Source organism: Procambarus clarkii, chromosome 48 (assembly GCF_040958095.1).
Source record: "Procambarus clarkii isolate CNS0578487 chromosome 48, FALCON_Pclarkii_2.0, whole genome shotgun sequence".
NCBI classification, from domain to species: domain Eukaryota; kingdom Metazoa; phylum Arthropoda; class Malacostraca; order Decapoda; family Cambaridae; genus Procambarus; species Procambarus clarkii.
Window position 1 is genome coordinate 5,991,829 of NC_091197.1, and position 15,026 is coordinate 6,006,854.

The 15,026-nt window shown below is 39.0% G+C and overlaps 1 protein-coding gene across 1 annotated transcript in view; it reads left to right on the top strand.

The window, feature by feature from the left end:
• The window catches only part of Ubr3 (Ubr3 ubiquitin ligase), a 150,521-nt gene that overhangs the window by 76,498 nt on the left and 58,997 nt on the right, over window positions 1-15,026 (top strand). The window contains 3 exon segments of the mRNA XM_069302505.1: window positions 7,126-7,220; window positions 10,355-10,483; window positions 13,999-14,128. Of these exon segments, the coding sequence (XP_069158606.1) occupies window positions 7,126-7,220; window positions 10,355-10,483; window positions 13,999-14,128 (354 nt within the window).

The following is a 15,026-nucleotide window of genomic DNA, read 5'->3' on the forward strand; positions in this document are numbered from 1 at the left end:
AGCTAGGCAAGGTTCTACAGTTTCCATAGACCAGATTATGTACAGGTTAACATTTTGCATTGGTGCAGTAGTTCAAATGTCCATGTCCCGTCGAGCCTGGCTTGGGGCTGGGCTTGGGGAGTAGAACAACTCCTGAGACACTTTCACTCTGCAGGTATGTCCTGCTGGTGCAAAGGAGACAGACACTGGAGAATTCGCAATCTAATCTGGGATAACCTCAAAAATGTTCATTCTAAGACACAGCAACATCTTTCAGACACTGCTCCGTATACAAAAAAGACTGTCAAGGAGCTATTTGCTAGTTTGTGTTTATGGTCTGACTTGATAGACAGTGGATAGGTCTTGGAGACCTTATGTATTGGGCTAAGGCTTGATTTTTGCTCTTTTAATTTTTGGTTTTACATATCTGAAAGGAAAGTGTTACTTTTTCGTGACCACTTTCTGCAGTGCAAAATCCCCTATTTGAATATGGTAAATGGCTTGCAGAAAGTTATCAGTGGGATATGCGATTACCAGAGCAGCGGTACACGTACTCCAGTATGGCTGTCGAGGGAGGCCTCACCGAGGATGGCTAGTCTTGGACAGGAATTTCCCAATTTCAGGATCTTCTTGATCTGAGAATTCCTTATGCAAAATTTAGAGAATCTTTAGGTGGTGTCATTTACTGGAGTATCCAATGGCAAGTAACAATTTCTTTGGAAGTTATGTTTCATGGAAACATCGTTGACATTGTTTAACAGAAATTTATTCAATAACTTGTTTACGAATGTATATGGGGTTTAATTGTGCCTTTGATATCATTCGCCTTATGTACTTCGTTCCATATTGGCATCTTGAGTGATATTTAGTGTCCTTTGAATACTTTGTGACTCAGACAGTAATACATAATCTTCCCAGCTTAGTGCCTTCTTTGATAACTACTTTCAATTGGTGTCATACAAAAGCTAATTGAAAGAGACATGTAATAATCTAGCTCCTTGATAATGGTTTATCTTGGGGAAACAAACCTCACTTAATGACCACCAATCAATTAACGTGGCTTTCTATCTTTGCCGATATTCAAAGGGAAAGCTCATGGAGCTCGTTCTGATGCTTCCGTACTACATATACATACACAATAAATCATAATAATCATACACAAAATATGACTATGGGACATATAATTAACATAAACAAATATGGTATTAGCTAAATGTGTGATGAAAATGAACTCGAGTACTCATCGCTTTATCGAGTGACATTGCGTCAGGTGCAACACGAACCTATGCACAGGGAAGTCAGGTATTTACCAACAGTTTGTTGTATCTCAACACCTCATCTGTTGTAGGTATTAGCTGAAAGAGACTATTGGTAGATCTGCATGCAGAGAGAAAAATACAGATTGCTAAGGTTCAAATCGGTGTTGTACTGTACTTGCTGTACTTACAATGGCCGGCTTTATACATGCACTCATAACTCATTCGCTCAGGCAGCTCCTCAGGTGGTCTCACTTCTATGTTCTTTCACTTCCACATGTGGCTTTGAGCAAAGAATTCAACTTGCAAGATGCTCATAACATTTATTTCCACACATGGACCGTGTGAAATATTCTTTGGAAATAGAAGGGATGAAGACCAACTACAGGTCAGAGAACTACTGAGGTTCTGTGACAAATTCTCGCTCAATCAGCAGATTACAGAACCAACTAGGAACGAAAACATGCTGGACCTGATATTTACGAACAATGATGAGCTCATCAGACACATTTCTGTCTCAGACACTACGTACTCGGACCACAAGCTCATTGAAGTCCAAACTAACATTAATAACGGTAGTAGGCCCTAGAGAAACAACAAGCGAGAAGGGTTATTCAAGAGTTATTATAAGGGTTACTGACTTCTGAAGCATATAAAGTCTGTCTGAAACATGTTCCTTTGAGGAAAGCCTGAAAGAGGTCCAACGTAGAAAGAGAACGCAGACGACACTACAAAAGAAGGAAAAAATTAACGGAAATGCTCAAGCAGACACGATTTTTCATACAAAAAAGGAATAATTTAACCACTGGACTGCGCACCTGGTTTCGGCAAAAATATTTTAGTGCAATTGTCAAAGACATATTTTTGTTTTTATAAATAGTATTCGGATAATGTCAAAATGTTTCCAAACACAACTACAGTACAGTATTTCCATTTCAAAACACAGAGTAATGAAAACATTAAAAAATTAAAATATAGCCTAATTAAAAAAAATAGCACAACTCTCAGAGCGCCTAAAGGCACTTTTTGCAGTGCAGTGGTTAAACAGGGAGATTGGAGAAATCGAACAGTGACTGAAGCATTCATATCAAATTGAAGACAGGCAACTAGAACAAAAAGCAATTCAAGAAATAAAGAAAAACCCAAAGTATTTCTTCACATATGCGAAATCAAAAGCAAAAACCACTGCCAGTTTTGGACCTATTCATAGTAGTGAAGGTGTAACACGGGTTAGGGTTCCTCTCACTACTTCTCTACCTTCTACTCCCTCTACCCGTATTCTTACTTTTTATTCTCTACCAAGGGACTCCAAAACTTTTACCAAAGCCAACTCCACGCCACGTGGTCCTAAGACGATTGACCGACTTAGGATTCTACACCCTGTATGACGTGACCTAGGCTCCGAGCAAAACCCTAGAGTCGCCTCTACGCTGCCACCACCAGACCAGCAACACAGAGCAATGATCGAGGTCTGGATCGATCACGCTAATTAATCAACCTTGGGGCTTGATCCCCACTCAATGACCGTGGAAACTTAAGAGTGTGAAATTAATTACACGGGAATGATTCGATGTTAGAATCGATGTTAGAATCGGCGCCCAATCCAACTCTGCCTCGTGTGGACCACGTGACCAGGACAAGTATACACATAAAATACATGGAAATAATAAAATGCAAAATATTAACAAATTTAATTTATTAAAAGAAAAACTAAAACAAAAATCTAAATATGTTCACTCCCTGTCACTTTAACACTCCCTACTTGACCTGAATGGCAAATGAGACTATTTCTATACATAACAATAGCAACTATACCTCTATGTTTTACCAGCTAAAGATGTTGGGCTGGTCTCGGGGAGAGGTAAGATGTTTGACCTCTCCCAGCTGCTCCTGTTTCCACACTGATCTCTCCCTTGTCTCGTCTACCCCAGACAGAGCATTGTAACCTTCCGCCTAGTCAAAGTTTCACCAAGTTACTAGCAAGGTTTAAGTTATAACAATTAACCTCTGTTTGTACTGAATTGATCCAGACTGGTTGAATTCTTTTACTGAAATTAAATTACACAAACATCTAACGGCAAAGCTGTTCCCGATCCCCCAAAAATGGATAATTGAACTTTAAGAAATAGTAGACCTGTCAACCCTGCTGACCTATGACCGCCGGTCACTCCGCCTTACAAGTTAGATCTGATTCGTGACGTCACTGATGGTGACTTAAACTCAATAATTAGAATACTCTTGATATTGTATCCAGTACTATTATACAATACAATTTTAATGCAAAATGAATAAAGGCTAATTTCTCTAAATTACTGAATACTATAGGATGGTTCATTATACGCAGCTTATGAACAAAGCGTCGGTTATTTCCACCGCGAATTTCCCTGGGGTCCTGGGCGTTGTTGAGAGGTCAGGTCCCTACTCTAACTTCTGGAACCTTCTGGAATAATTCTTACAACAGCCTAGTTTGTTACAAAGGTTCATACACGGAGGATGACAAAGGAATTAGTGAAATCCTAAAAAAGCTGTATGAGGACATGTTTAGCACTCCGATAAACAGCATGAAAGTGGAAGATCCAGACAACTTCTTTATGCGTAATATCCAAATTCCTGTAAATATAACTTATATAAACACAAGCATGGCAGATTTTGAAAGAGAAATTGACAATATGCCCATGCACTCAGCCCCTGGTCCAGACTCATGGAAACCAATATTTATAAAGAAATGCCAAGTGCCAGTAGCACAGGCACTCAGTATAGTATGGAGGAAGAGCTTGGACATGGGTGAGATACCAGATGCGCTTAAAGCAGCAGACATAGCCCCTCTACACAGGGAAGGGAGCAAAGCATTGTCAAAGAATTATAGACCAGTTGCACTAACATCCCACATAATAAAAGTATTTGAGAGTGAGATCAGGAGACAGGTCACTAGTTTCATGGAAACTAATGAACTCCACAATCCAGGCCAACATGGATTTAGAGCGGGAAGATTATGCCTCTCACAGCTACTTGACCACTATGACAAAATCACTGAGGCATTAGAAGAAAAACAGAATGCATATGTAGTACAGTATACACAGATTTTTCAAATTCATTCGATAAATGTGACCATGGAGAATGTCTTGTCTATTTGTCAGAGCCTTTTGACAAATTTGACCATGGTGTTATTGCACATAAAATGCGTTCAAAAGGAATTACTGGAAAAATAGGCAGATGGATTTACAATTTCCTGACTAACAGAATCCTATGTGTAATAGTCGTCAAAATAAAATCCGGTCCATCATCCATGAAGAGCTCAGTCCCTCAGGGTACTGTGCTTGCTACAGTACTTTTTCTCATCCTCATATCAGACATAGACAAGGACACAATCTATAGTACTGTATGAATCTTTGCAGATGACACTAGGATTTTCATGAGAGTAGACAACATAGAGGACACTGCAAACCTCCAATCAGATGTAAACTGGGTCTTTGTATGGGCTATAGAAAATAATATGGTGTTTAACGAAGATAAGTTCCAGCTCATGAGCTACGGAAAAAATGAAAATATAAAAACGGAAACCACGTACAAAACTTAGTCAAATCATAACATAGAACGAAAAGGCAATGTAAAGGACCTGGGTGTACTCATGTCGGAAGACCTTACCTTCAAAGAACACAATAAAGCAGCTGTCACAACTGCAAGAAAAATGACATGTTGGTTAACAAGAACCTTTGACATTAGAGATGGCACACCGACGATGATACTTTTCAAAACGCTAGTGCTCTCTAGAGTGGAGTACTGCTGCACAATGACAGCCCCTTTCAAAGCTGGAGAAATTACTGACCTGGAGAGCATGCAGAGATCCTTTACTGCTAGAATCCACTCGGTAAAACATTTAAACTACTGGGACCAACTAGAGCCTAAATCTGTATTCTCTTGAGCGCAGGTGGGAGAGATACATAATAATTTATACATGGAAAATATTAGAGGGGCTGGTCCCAAACCTGTACACAGAAATAACGTCACATGAGACCAGGAGGCATAGCAGGATGTGCAGAATACTGCTGTTGAAAAGCAGAGGTGCAACAGGTACTCTGAGAGAACTCTCTCTCAACATCAGAGGCCCGAGGCTGTTCAAAACGTTTCCACTACACATAAGGGGCATAATTGGCCGACCCCACACAGTGTTCAAGAGAGAACTGGATAAGCACCTCCAAAAGATACTTAATCAACCAGGCTGTGTTTTATACGTCAGGCTGCGAGCAGCCGCGTCTAACAGCTTGGTTGACCAGTCCAGCAACAAGGATGCCTGATCACTGACCAGGCTGCGGGGACGCTAAGCCCCGGAAACACTTCAAGGTAACTTCAAGGTATGGAGTGATAGCACACAAAATGAGGTCAATAGGAATAACCAGTAAATGAGGACGCTGGATAATCAGTTTTCTGTCGAACAGAACATAAAGTCAACCATATAAAATAGAGTCCAAGTGCAGTTAAAAGCTCAGTATCTCAAAGTACAGTCCTTGCACCAATGCTTTTCCTTATTCTCATATCAGATAGAGACTCAAATACAAGGCACAGCTTCGTATCATCCTTTGCAGATGACACAAAAATCAGCATGAAAATTACCTCTGCTGAAAGACATTGAAAAAACTACAAGCAGATATTAGTAAAGTTTTTGACTGGGCAGTAGAAAATAACATGGTGTTTAACAGTGATAAATTCCATGTTCTCAGGTACAGTATCTAATCATCTAAATTATTGGGATCGTCTCAAAGCTCTCCGAATGTACTCACTAGAATCATGACGGGAGAGATATCAAATAATGTACACGTGGAAAATACTGGTGGGCTAGATCCCTAATCTGCACAGTGAAATAACAACATAATGGAGTGAACGATATGGAAGAAAATGATTCTTAACAATGTCGATTAAGTGAGTAATGGTAGTTGAGTTAACATGCTGTGTAAGTGCAGTACAGTAATTTCATCTGATGGTAGGCACACGAAATTACTTCCTATTTTCTCACTTATGTTACTGCAGGTCTTACATTATTGTTTGGCTATTATTGTAGATTTGCTACTGTACTCCTACAAGTAAAGTACAGTATTAATAAACATGATAGTGACAAAAAACAAACCAAATTCCAGTCTGCGTATCGTATGGAGCTCAGTCTTTTAAGGCACTCTGTTTACACCAACCATTACACGTATTTTATCTTCACAATAGATGTAGACAAATACAGTACAACCCACTGTTCTGTGTTGTTCTTCAATGATAACACCAAAATAAGGAAGGAAAATTATTAGTTATTGACAGCTTCAAAATACAGTACTGCACTCATATTATATTCTGAAAGTGAGTTATGGTAGAAATTATAGAATAAACCCAACAAAAATGTACAAGGTGCCATGAGCATTATCAGAAAATTGTGTGAATATTAGTGGGCCATCACTTTATCTATGAGCAAATATAAGTAACATTGCTGGAACAAAAAGAGGCCTTGAAGAGAGAACTTAGGTTTCTGAAGGAGGTTCTGGATCTGTCAGGTTGTGATGTCTGTCTGTCTACAGACTACTAGCACACAGTCTTACTAATCATGTGATCACAGGGACATGCATTAGGGATATCAACAAATCTAATATTCTCCATTGATAAATAGTATAGTGTACACTCACTATGGAATTTAATCAGTAAAGTCTGTTTGTACAAAAAAAAATCTATTTTTTGCTATTTGTTTTTTTTAAATTAGGTACATTAAGCTATTTAGAGAAATTGGAACAAGGTAACTACATCTTGTTCAATTTTTCTCTGTTGTCTTTATTTCTACACACCACATTGTTTAATTCATATAATTATTTTTTGAATGCGTCTATTTTATCATTTAATACTATACTATATTTTACAGGAAGGGGACCACGAGGGCCATGACTTTAATATGTTCCGCTCGCAGGCTGGTGGAGCCTGTGACTGTGGCAACTCGGCTGTCATGAAGGAATCGGGGTATGTGAGAGTGCCATATAGTTGTTATACGTATTTATTGTCTTGATCAGTATACAGTAATGTGAATGTGATTATACCTAATACTGGATATATTTTATTTGTAAATATTGTACTTTAGTCATAATCCTTAAACTGTTGAATTAAATTACTTTTTATTATATGGGAGTGTTTTTCCATATGCACTTCTTTTGAGGTAAACATAACTGGACCAGACTCTACCACCAACTTGGTCAAATGCTAGAGAGGACACAAACATAGTGGCCTTTCTACCAGAGTCTCGGATATTTACACCAAGTAAAGCATCCAGCACTTCCACAAACGTGATAACATCATTTTTATTTACCCACATTCTGGGTATAAAAAGAGGCAAATCTAACAAAGTTCATAGCTGGCCTCCTACATGAGGCAAATGCATTGTTTGCAGCCTTAATGGAAACCCACACAAAGGACTACCATGATGGTGAAATATGGATTTCAGAGTACTATCTTTTTAGATGTGACAGGAAACACATGCTACAGGGTGGGGTCAGCCTGTACATCAAAGACACAATCTGCACTGAGCTGCTAAACACCACAAATGATATGGTGGAAGTCCTGATGATCAAAATAGAGAGCCTAAATGTAGTTATTGTTCTTGTATATTAGTCACCGGAGGCAAATCCTCAGCAGTTCAAAGACCAACTAATGAAACTAGATCATTGCTTAGAAAACCTCACAAATCCAGCCACAATCATCATCCTGCTTGAGGACTTCAACCTACGGCACCTGAAATGGAAGCCCCTAGCTAATAGTTATATCAGAGAGATAACCGTGAAGGTGCCTAAATGAACAGTCGCATGCAAATATGGATGTGCGACAGATTTGCCTTAAACCAGCAAATAGTAGAACCAATTAGGAAAGGAGAACATGCTGGATCTCATTTTCACTAATAATGATGAATTGATCTGGAACACAGTGATTACAAATACCTGTTACTCAGATCACAATTGAAGTTCTGACATGCATAGGGAATAGACCTGCAAAACCAGTCCCGAATCCCAGTGAAGGAGAATTCAGCAAATTCAGTTTCAATAATAAACAGATAAACTGGGAGCAAATTAACAAAGACCTCACAGATATAAGCTGGGAAGAACTAGAAAATGCAAGCCTGAACCAGTGCCTGGAAAAAATATGCTCGGTAGCACTAGAAATATGCTCAAATGGCATATCCCTAAGAAAAAAGAGGAAGAGATGCAGACTGGAACGGGAACGACGTTGCCTCTATAGGCAAACAAATTGAATTGCAGAACAACTTGAGTCACACCCTATCTCAAGAACGGCGAAGAAAGCTAGGTAGAGAAATACAGTAGAAACGATTGAACTAAAGCTACAAGAATCATACAAAATCCAGGAGAGGCAAAGAGAGCAAAAGGCCATGAGTGAAATAGAAATCCGAAATTTTTTCTCCTATGCAAAATCAAGATAAAAATCCACATCTAGTATCGGGCCCCTGCAAAAGGGAAATGGAATGTTCACTGATGACAACAAAGAAATGAGCCAAAGGAATTTTTCATGGATATGATACCAATATCCAATCATATATCAAATGTCACCCTATCCCCACTGGATATTGAAGAAACCATAGATAGTATGCCTGTGCACTCTGCACCAGGCCCTGATTCTTGGAACTCTATATTCATCAAGAAGTGTAAAAAAACTATCGTAGGCCCTTCGCATTATTTGGAGACAGAGCCTAGGTACTGGTGTTATCCCTGACATTCTAAAAAGCAGAGATAGCACCACTCCATAAAGGAGGTAATAAGGTAGAGGCAAAAAATTACAGACCGATAGCATTAACATAACACATCATAAAAATCTTTGAAAGAGTGCTAAGAAGTAAGATCACACAATACATGGAATCACATCATCTCCATAACCCTGGACAACATGGCTTCAGAACAGGGTGCTCTTGCCTGTCACAGTTGTTGGACCACTATGACATAGCATTAGATGCCATGCAAGACAAACAAAACGCTGATGTAATATACACAGATTTTGCTAAAGCCTTCGACTTATGTAACCATGGTGTTATTGCTCACAAAATGCGTTGAAAACGAATTATCGGAAAAATAGGCAGATGGATCTTCATTTCCCTGACTAACAGAACCCAATGTGAAATAGTCAACAAAATAAAATCTGGACCATCAACTGTGAAGAGCTCAGTCCCTCATGGTACTGTGCTTGCTCCAGTTAAGAACAGAATAAAGTAGCCATCGCATCTGCCTGAAAAATGATAGGTTGGATAACAAGAACTAGATCACACTAGAGATGGTATACCAATGATGATAACTTCTCAAGATGCTAGTGCTCTTTAGAGTGGAATACTGTTGCACAATGACAGCCCCTTTGAAACCTAGAGAAATTGCTGACTTGGAGAGCATGCAGAGATTCTTTACTGCTAGAATCTGCTTAGTTAATCATCAAAACTATTGGGACTGACTAAAATGCCTAAATCTGTATTCTCTCGAGAGCAGGCAGGGAGAGATACATAATAATTTACAAGTGGAAAACAGTGAGAGGGGCTGGTCCCAAACCTGCACACAGAAATAACATCACAGGAGACCAGGAGGCATGGCAGGATGTGCAGAATACCGCCGTTGAAGAGCAGAGGTGCACCAGGTACTCCGAGAAAGAACTCTCTCAACATCAGAAGCCTGAGGCTGTTCAACACTTCCACTACACATAAGGGGCATAACTGGCCGACCCCTCACAGTGTTCAAGAGAGAATTGGATAAGCACCTCCAAAGGATACCTGATCAACCAGGCTGTGATTCATTCATCAGGCTGCAAGCAGCTGCATCCAACAACCTGGTTTACCAGTCCAGGAATGAGGAGGCCTGGTCGAGGACCAGGCCTCGGGGACACTAAGCCCTGAAATCATCTTAAGGTGACCTCAAGGTAACCTCGAGGAGATGTTTGTTGTTGTTAGTATGAAGAATTCTAAAGCAGAAGTCGGCTTTCCTCATTGCTACCACCTCATTCTTTATAAGCATGGTTAAGAAAGTATTCAGAACTACCAAAAAATGCTTAAGTTTGTTAGCAGCCTAAGAGTTAATTGTTGTATGATTAACGTATGCATCTTCCTCTTGGTGCAGGTTTTGTCATCGACATGGGTCACAAGCACAATTAAACAAGCCAGAAGTCCCACCAGACCTTTTAGCAATTGCTGACGCGCTTATGCCTAGAATTTTTCTACGCTTTATACAACATTGTCGAGAACACAGGTAAGGCATAAACTGTACCTGCATGTTAGTCCTTCTGATGGGATCATAAATATAATTAAAAAAGTTAAATTGCAAGGTACTGTATGTAGAATATAACAATGAGGAAGTATACGAGAGATGTGGAGTCTGTGAAGACCTTTGAACTTTGGTTCTATAGACATGTTAGTAGAACAAAACTTTTAATGAGAAGGATATTAATGTGTAAAATAAGAGGATCATAAGGAAAAGGCAGACAACCAGTATCTTGGCAGGGAAGAGCAGAACAATATATACAGTTCATAAAAATGGTGGTGTGATGGGTTAGAGAAAATGCATGAATGCTTACCTCTCGGTAACTATTGGGGAGTGGGATCTCTCTCTTTATGCCCTGCCTCTTAGCTGTTTACACCTTGTGCACTAATTACTGCTCTCAACATTAAAAATTTAATATTATATTTTCTTAGTTGTGCATAGAATTGGCTTCAACAACCTCTTCCTTCAATGCATTCCACTTGCTGACCACTCGTACAGGGAATGAGAGTTTCCTTACATCCATACAACTCAACTGTCTCTCCAGCTTCCATTGATGTCCATTTGTCCTAACTACTCTTAATGTAAATGTGCTTCCTTTGTCCACTTTGTCTATTCCCCTCAGGATCTTGTATGAGATAAAGTAATGGTCTCACATAGGTATGAACTTAAAGCCTCCATATTTAGATTCTTAAATGATGTTCTCATGTTTGCTAACTTCCCATATGCTGCTTATGTTATCCTGTTCACATGAGCTTGTGGTGTTAGTGTTGGGATTATGTCTACTCTCAGGTCTTTTTCTTTTATTGTCTTGTAACTTCCTTTCCTTTTATGGTGTAGTTAAATACGGGTCTCTTTCCCTTACCCATTTTCATTACCTTACACTTGGATTGAATTCCAGCAGCCATTTGTGTGCCTGCCCCCTGAAGCTTGTCAAGGTCTTCTTGCAGTTCTACAGTCCTCTTCCATTCTTCTTTGTTAACTTAGCATTAGCTGCAAACATCAACATGTACAAACTTGCTCCCTCTGGGAGGTCATTTACAGAAATTAGTAAGAATAATGGTACTTGGGCAGAGCTCTGTGAAATACCATTTTCCATTCCTCTCCAGCCTGATTTATCCTCTCTGATTATAACCCTCTGTTTCCTCTCTTGTCAAGTACTCCCATACCCACCACAGTGTTTTCTTGTTATCCTTGTCTGCTTCCCCATTGTTGGTATTAGTTTTTTGAGAGGAACTGAATACAATATAATCATTCTTGCAGTCTACCCATCCTTTCTTGTCTTGTTTTGCTGACCCAATCAGTCAATTAGCCCTTTAACTGCGCAACACATCATATGCTGTGTTCGGCGACTTGCAGTAACTTGCGCTCTACATCATATGATGCATTGGAGTACTACGCAAGATTTAAACGGCCTACGGATACACAGGGTTCACCACACCTTCATCAGGGCTCTTGTAAACTTACGCCATTTTTTTTTTAAAACCGTGGGTCAAATTCCCGGGTGTGAGGGGCCTCAGTATTGAGTGAGCTACCAAGCCTGATGCACGCAACATAAGCTCACAGCACTGCTGTTCAGCTTGTGACCACAGCATTGCCTAAAAATGACATAATATACATTTGCATGCTATTATTTAGCAATGATATTACAGAAGACCCCCGACTGTGATAAAAATGACCAGGATTCTGATAATAGCAGGATTGTTGTGATAATTAGCGCTGTAGTGGGAGGAGTAATCTTGGTGGGCAGGGAGGTAGCGTTGTCTGCTGACTCTGTGCGACCACCTTTTACTGTCTGGACTCACTATACCAGCTTAGTTGTTTGCTATGGTAAACAAAACATGCAGATACTTATATATAACGTCTGTATATAAAAGCAAAAACAGTATAGTGGGAGGAGAATGGTGGCGACAACCATTCATTTCCAACTCTCTTTCTTGGAAGAATACGACATGATCGGGATTCCTCCCTTGCTCCTAACTAATTCTATGGCTGTCTTAAACCTCTGTATCGGTGCCTCACTCCTAACTTGTCCAACATTTCCACCTGCACTGATACAAATAATGGGTTTGTTCTCATTTCGAGCCATAATATCATTCATGTTGTTAACAATATCACCAATTCCAGCTCCCAGATAGCAAACCCTTAACCTGTTCACCTATCTCTGGCACAAAAACTTCTATCGAAATACCTCACTTGGGAATCTCTCTCAAACCAAAATTTGCTTAGGTACTTCCTTTACTTTCTGAGCACTTTGAGGGACCTGCGGTTCGTTGCTCTTCGTTGGTTCCCCTAAAAGCAACGAAGCAACTCTTGTTAGGCCCCATTTAGATTATACAGTTCAGTTTTGGTCGCCATACTATAGAATGGATATAAATTCACTAGAAAGTGTCCAGCGAAGTATGACAAAGTTAATCCCGCAAATTGGAAACCTTTCATATTGAAGAGAGATTGACAAAGCCTAATTTACATTCTCTAGAAAGGTGAAGAATTAGGGGTGATATGATAGAGGTATACAAGTGGATTAATGGGCATAACAAAGGGGATGTTAATAGGGTATTAAAAGTATCAACACATAATAGAACACACAACAATGGGTATAAATTGGATAAGTTTAGATCTAGGAAAGACCTGGGTAAATATTGGTTCATTAATGGGGTTGTTGTTTTGTGGAACCAGTTACCACATAACATAATAGAAGTAGGATTCCTTGATTGTTTCAAGCTTAGGTTAAACATGTATATATATATGAGTAAGTTTGGGTGGATATAAATAGGAGTTGCTTCATATGGGCCAATAGGCCTTCTGCAGTTACCTTGATTCTTATGTTCTTATGTATGCTGTTTTATGGTTAAATATTTAATATTTACATTATGAGATGCTCACCAGGATTTTGGTGGGCTCATACGTCTTAACAAATGATGGATTTATACATGCAATGTGCTCATGTACAATAAATGTAACATCACAGGAAAGATACATATCATGGGAGATGGCGTGTAGTAATGTGGTTGTCGAACACTCCCAAACCAATGTAGAAGTTAACTACTGTATTTGTGAAATGTCAACTAAACACGTCCTCCTTCACTAACGGGGAACTCCGTCCTCAACTTCTTTTTACTAATTTCTGGAGGGTTTTTTTTTTTTTTAGTTTATTAGATAATTCATAATTTTATTTAATTTAGAGAATCAATTTTAATACACTCAGTCCTCAGACTGGTGCCTTTAGAGTTGTAATACTGTAAGTAATTAAATTTTGATTGTGAGATGATTTTAGGTTATGTGGCAATACATTTAATATTCCTCATTTTCTTGAGCAAATTTGTCACGTATGCCCTCTCTTTAGGGCCAATTAATTTAATTTACTTTGATTTGATTAAAACAAAAACTGCATTAATTTTATACTGCATGTTGTGTTCAAGAATTTATGTAATGTGGGAAGTTTTCCCACAGTTATTGTGAGTCTTGTTATAAAACTTGATACAATTTCTATTCATTTTTTTCAGTTTGGAGTCATTAAACCAGATTTCAGTGGCTATGGACGAGTCTTCTTTATTTCTAGATCTTCTTCAGGACCTCAGTCGTCTTGGAGCTGCAATGAGAAAAACAATGACAAAGTCATTGTGCAATCCGAATGTAAGTTTTCTAGCATTTTCAAATTGTTCTATACTGTACTATTTTATAATTATCTTAACACTTTCCCGCATTTGATGATTTCTAGGGTCGTCACCAAATTTTCTTACGTTTCCACATAACAGACTACGTGTGTAGTCCGGCGAAAAAATATTTGTATAAATTCCATTTATTATCCGATCAACTTGGGAATAGTTTACAAATGTTTGCCATGAAATTTACGTTTTTTCTAATAGCCGAACAGCTTATTAAAGAGAACGGCGTGGCAGTGAATCATCGTGGTAAAACAATTGTATTATTGACACGACGAGTATAATCGACGTAGTTTATATATATGTTGCCGGTCGAACGCATCCTTATATGACCTTTAATACTTATGTTCTTATAGAACATTCTATTGCGAACGCATTGGAACAAAAATGAAATACATACATCGAAAAATAATGTCAGGACAGTGAATTGAATATACACTTTTCAAAGTGAGTTTCGCCGATATGCCGCCGCGGGTAACACTTCGGCCACTTCCCACACTGTTTTGGGTGGGCTACGTCATTGAATCTATATTTATATGCATATGTCCGTGTAGAGAATTTTATTGCGATTCCAATGATACCATAATTAGCGATGTAGGACAACTGTAGGCTTCGCAACCATTAAGAGAGTGGAAACATTTTGTTGCTGTTTGGCGCTCTCGGCGAGTGATCTGAATAGTTTTTTATTTGGTGTTGATAGTCCTTATGCTTTGGCGGCATTTTATAGGTATGTTCTTATAGACAATTTTATTGCGAACACAGTGATACCAAATTTAAATACGTTCGCCTTCAATTATTGTCAGGACAGTCAAAAGAGTGTATACTTTTTCGGTCTTACAGTGTAGGCGCGCGAAACGCCGAAAGCACAT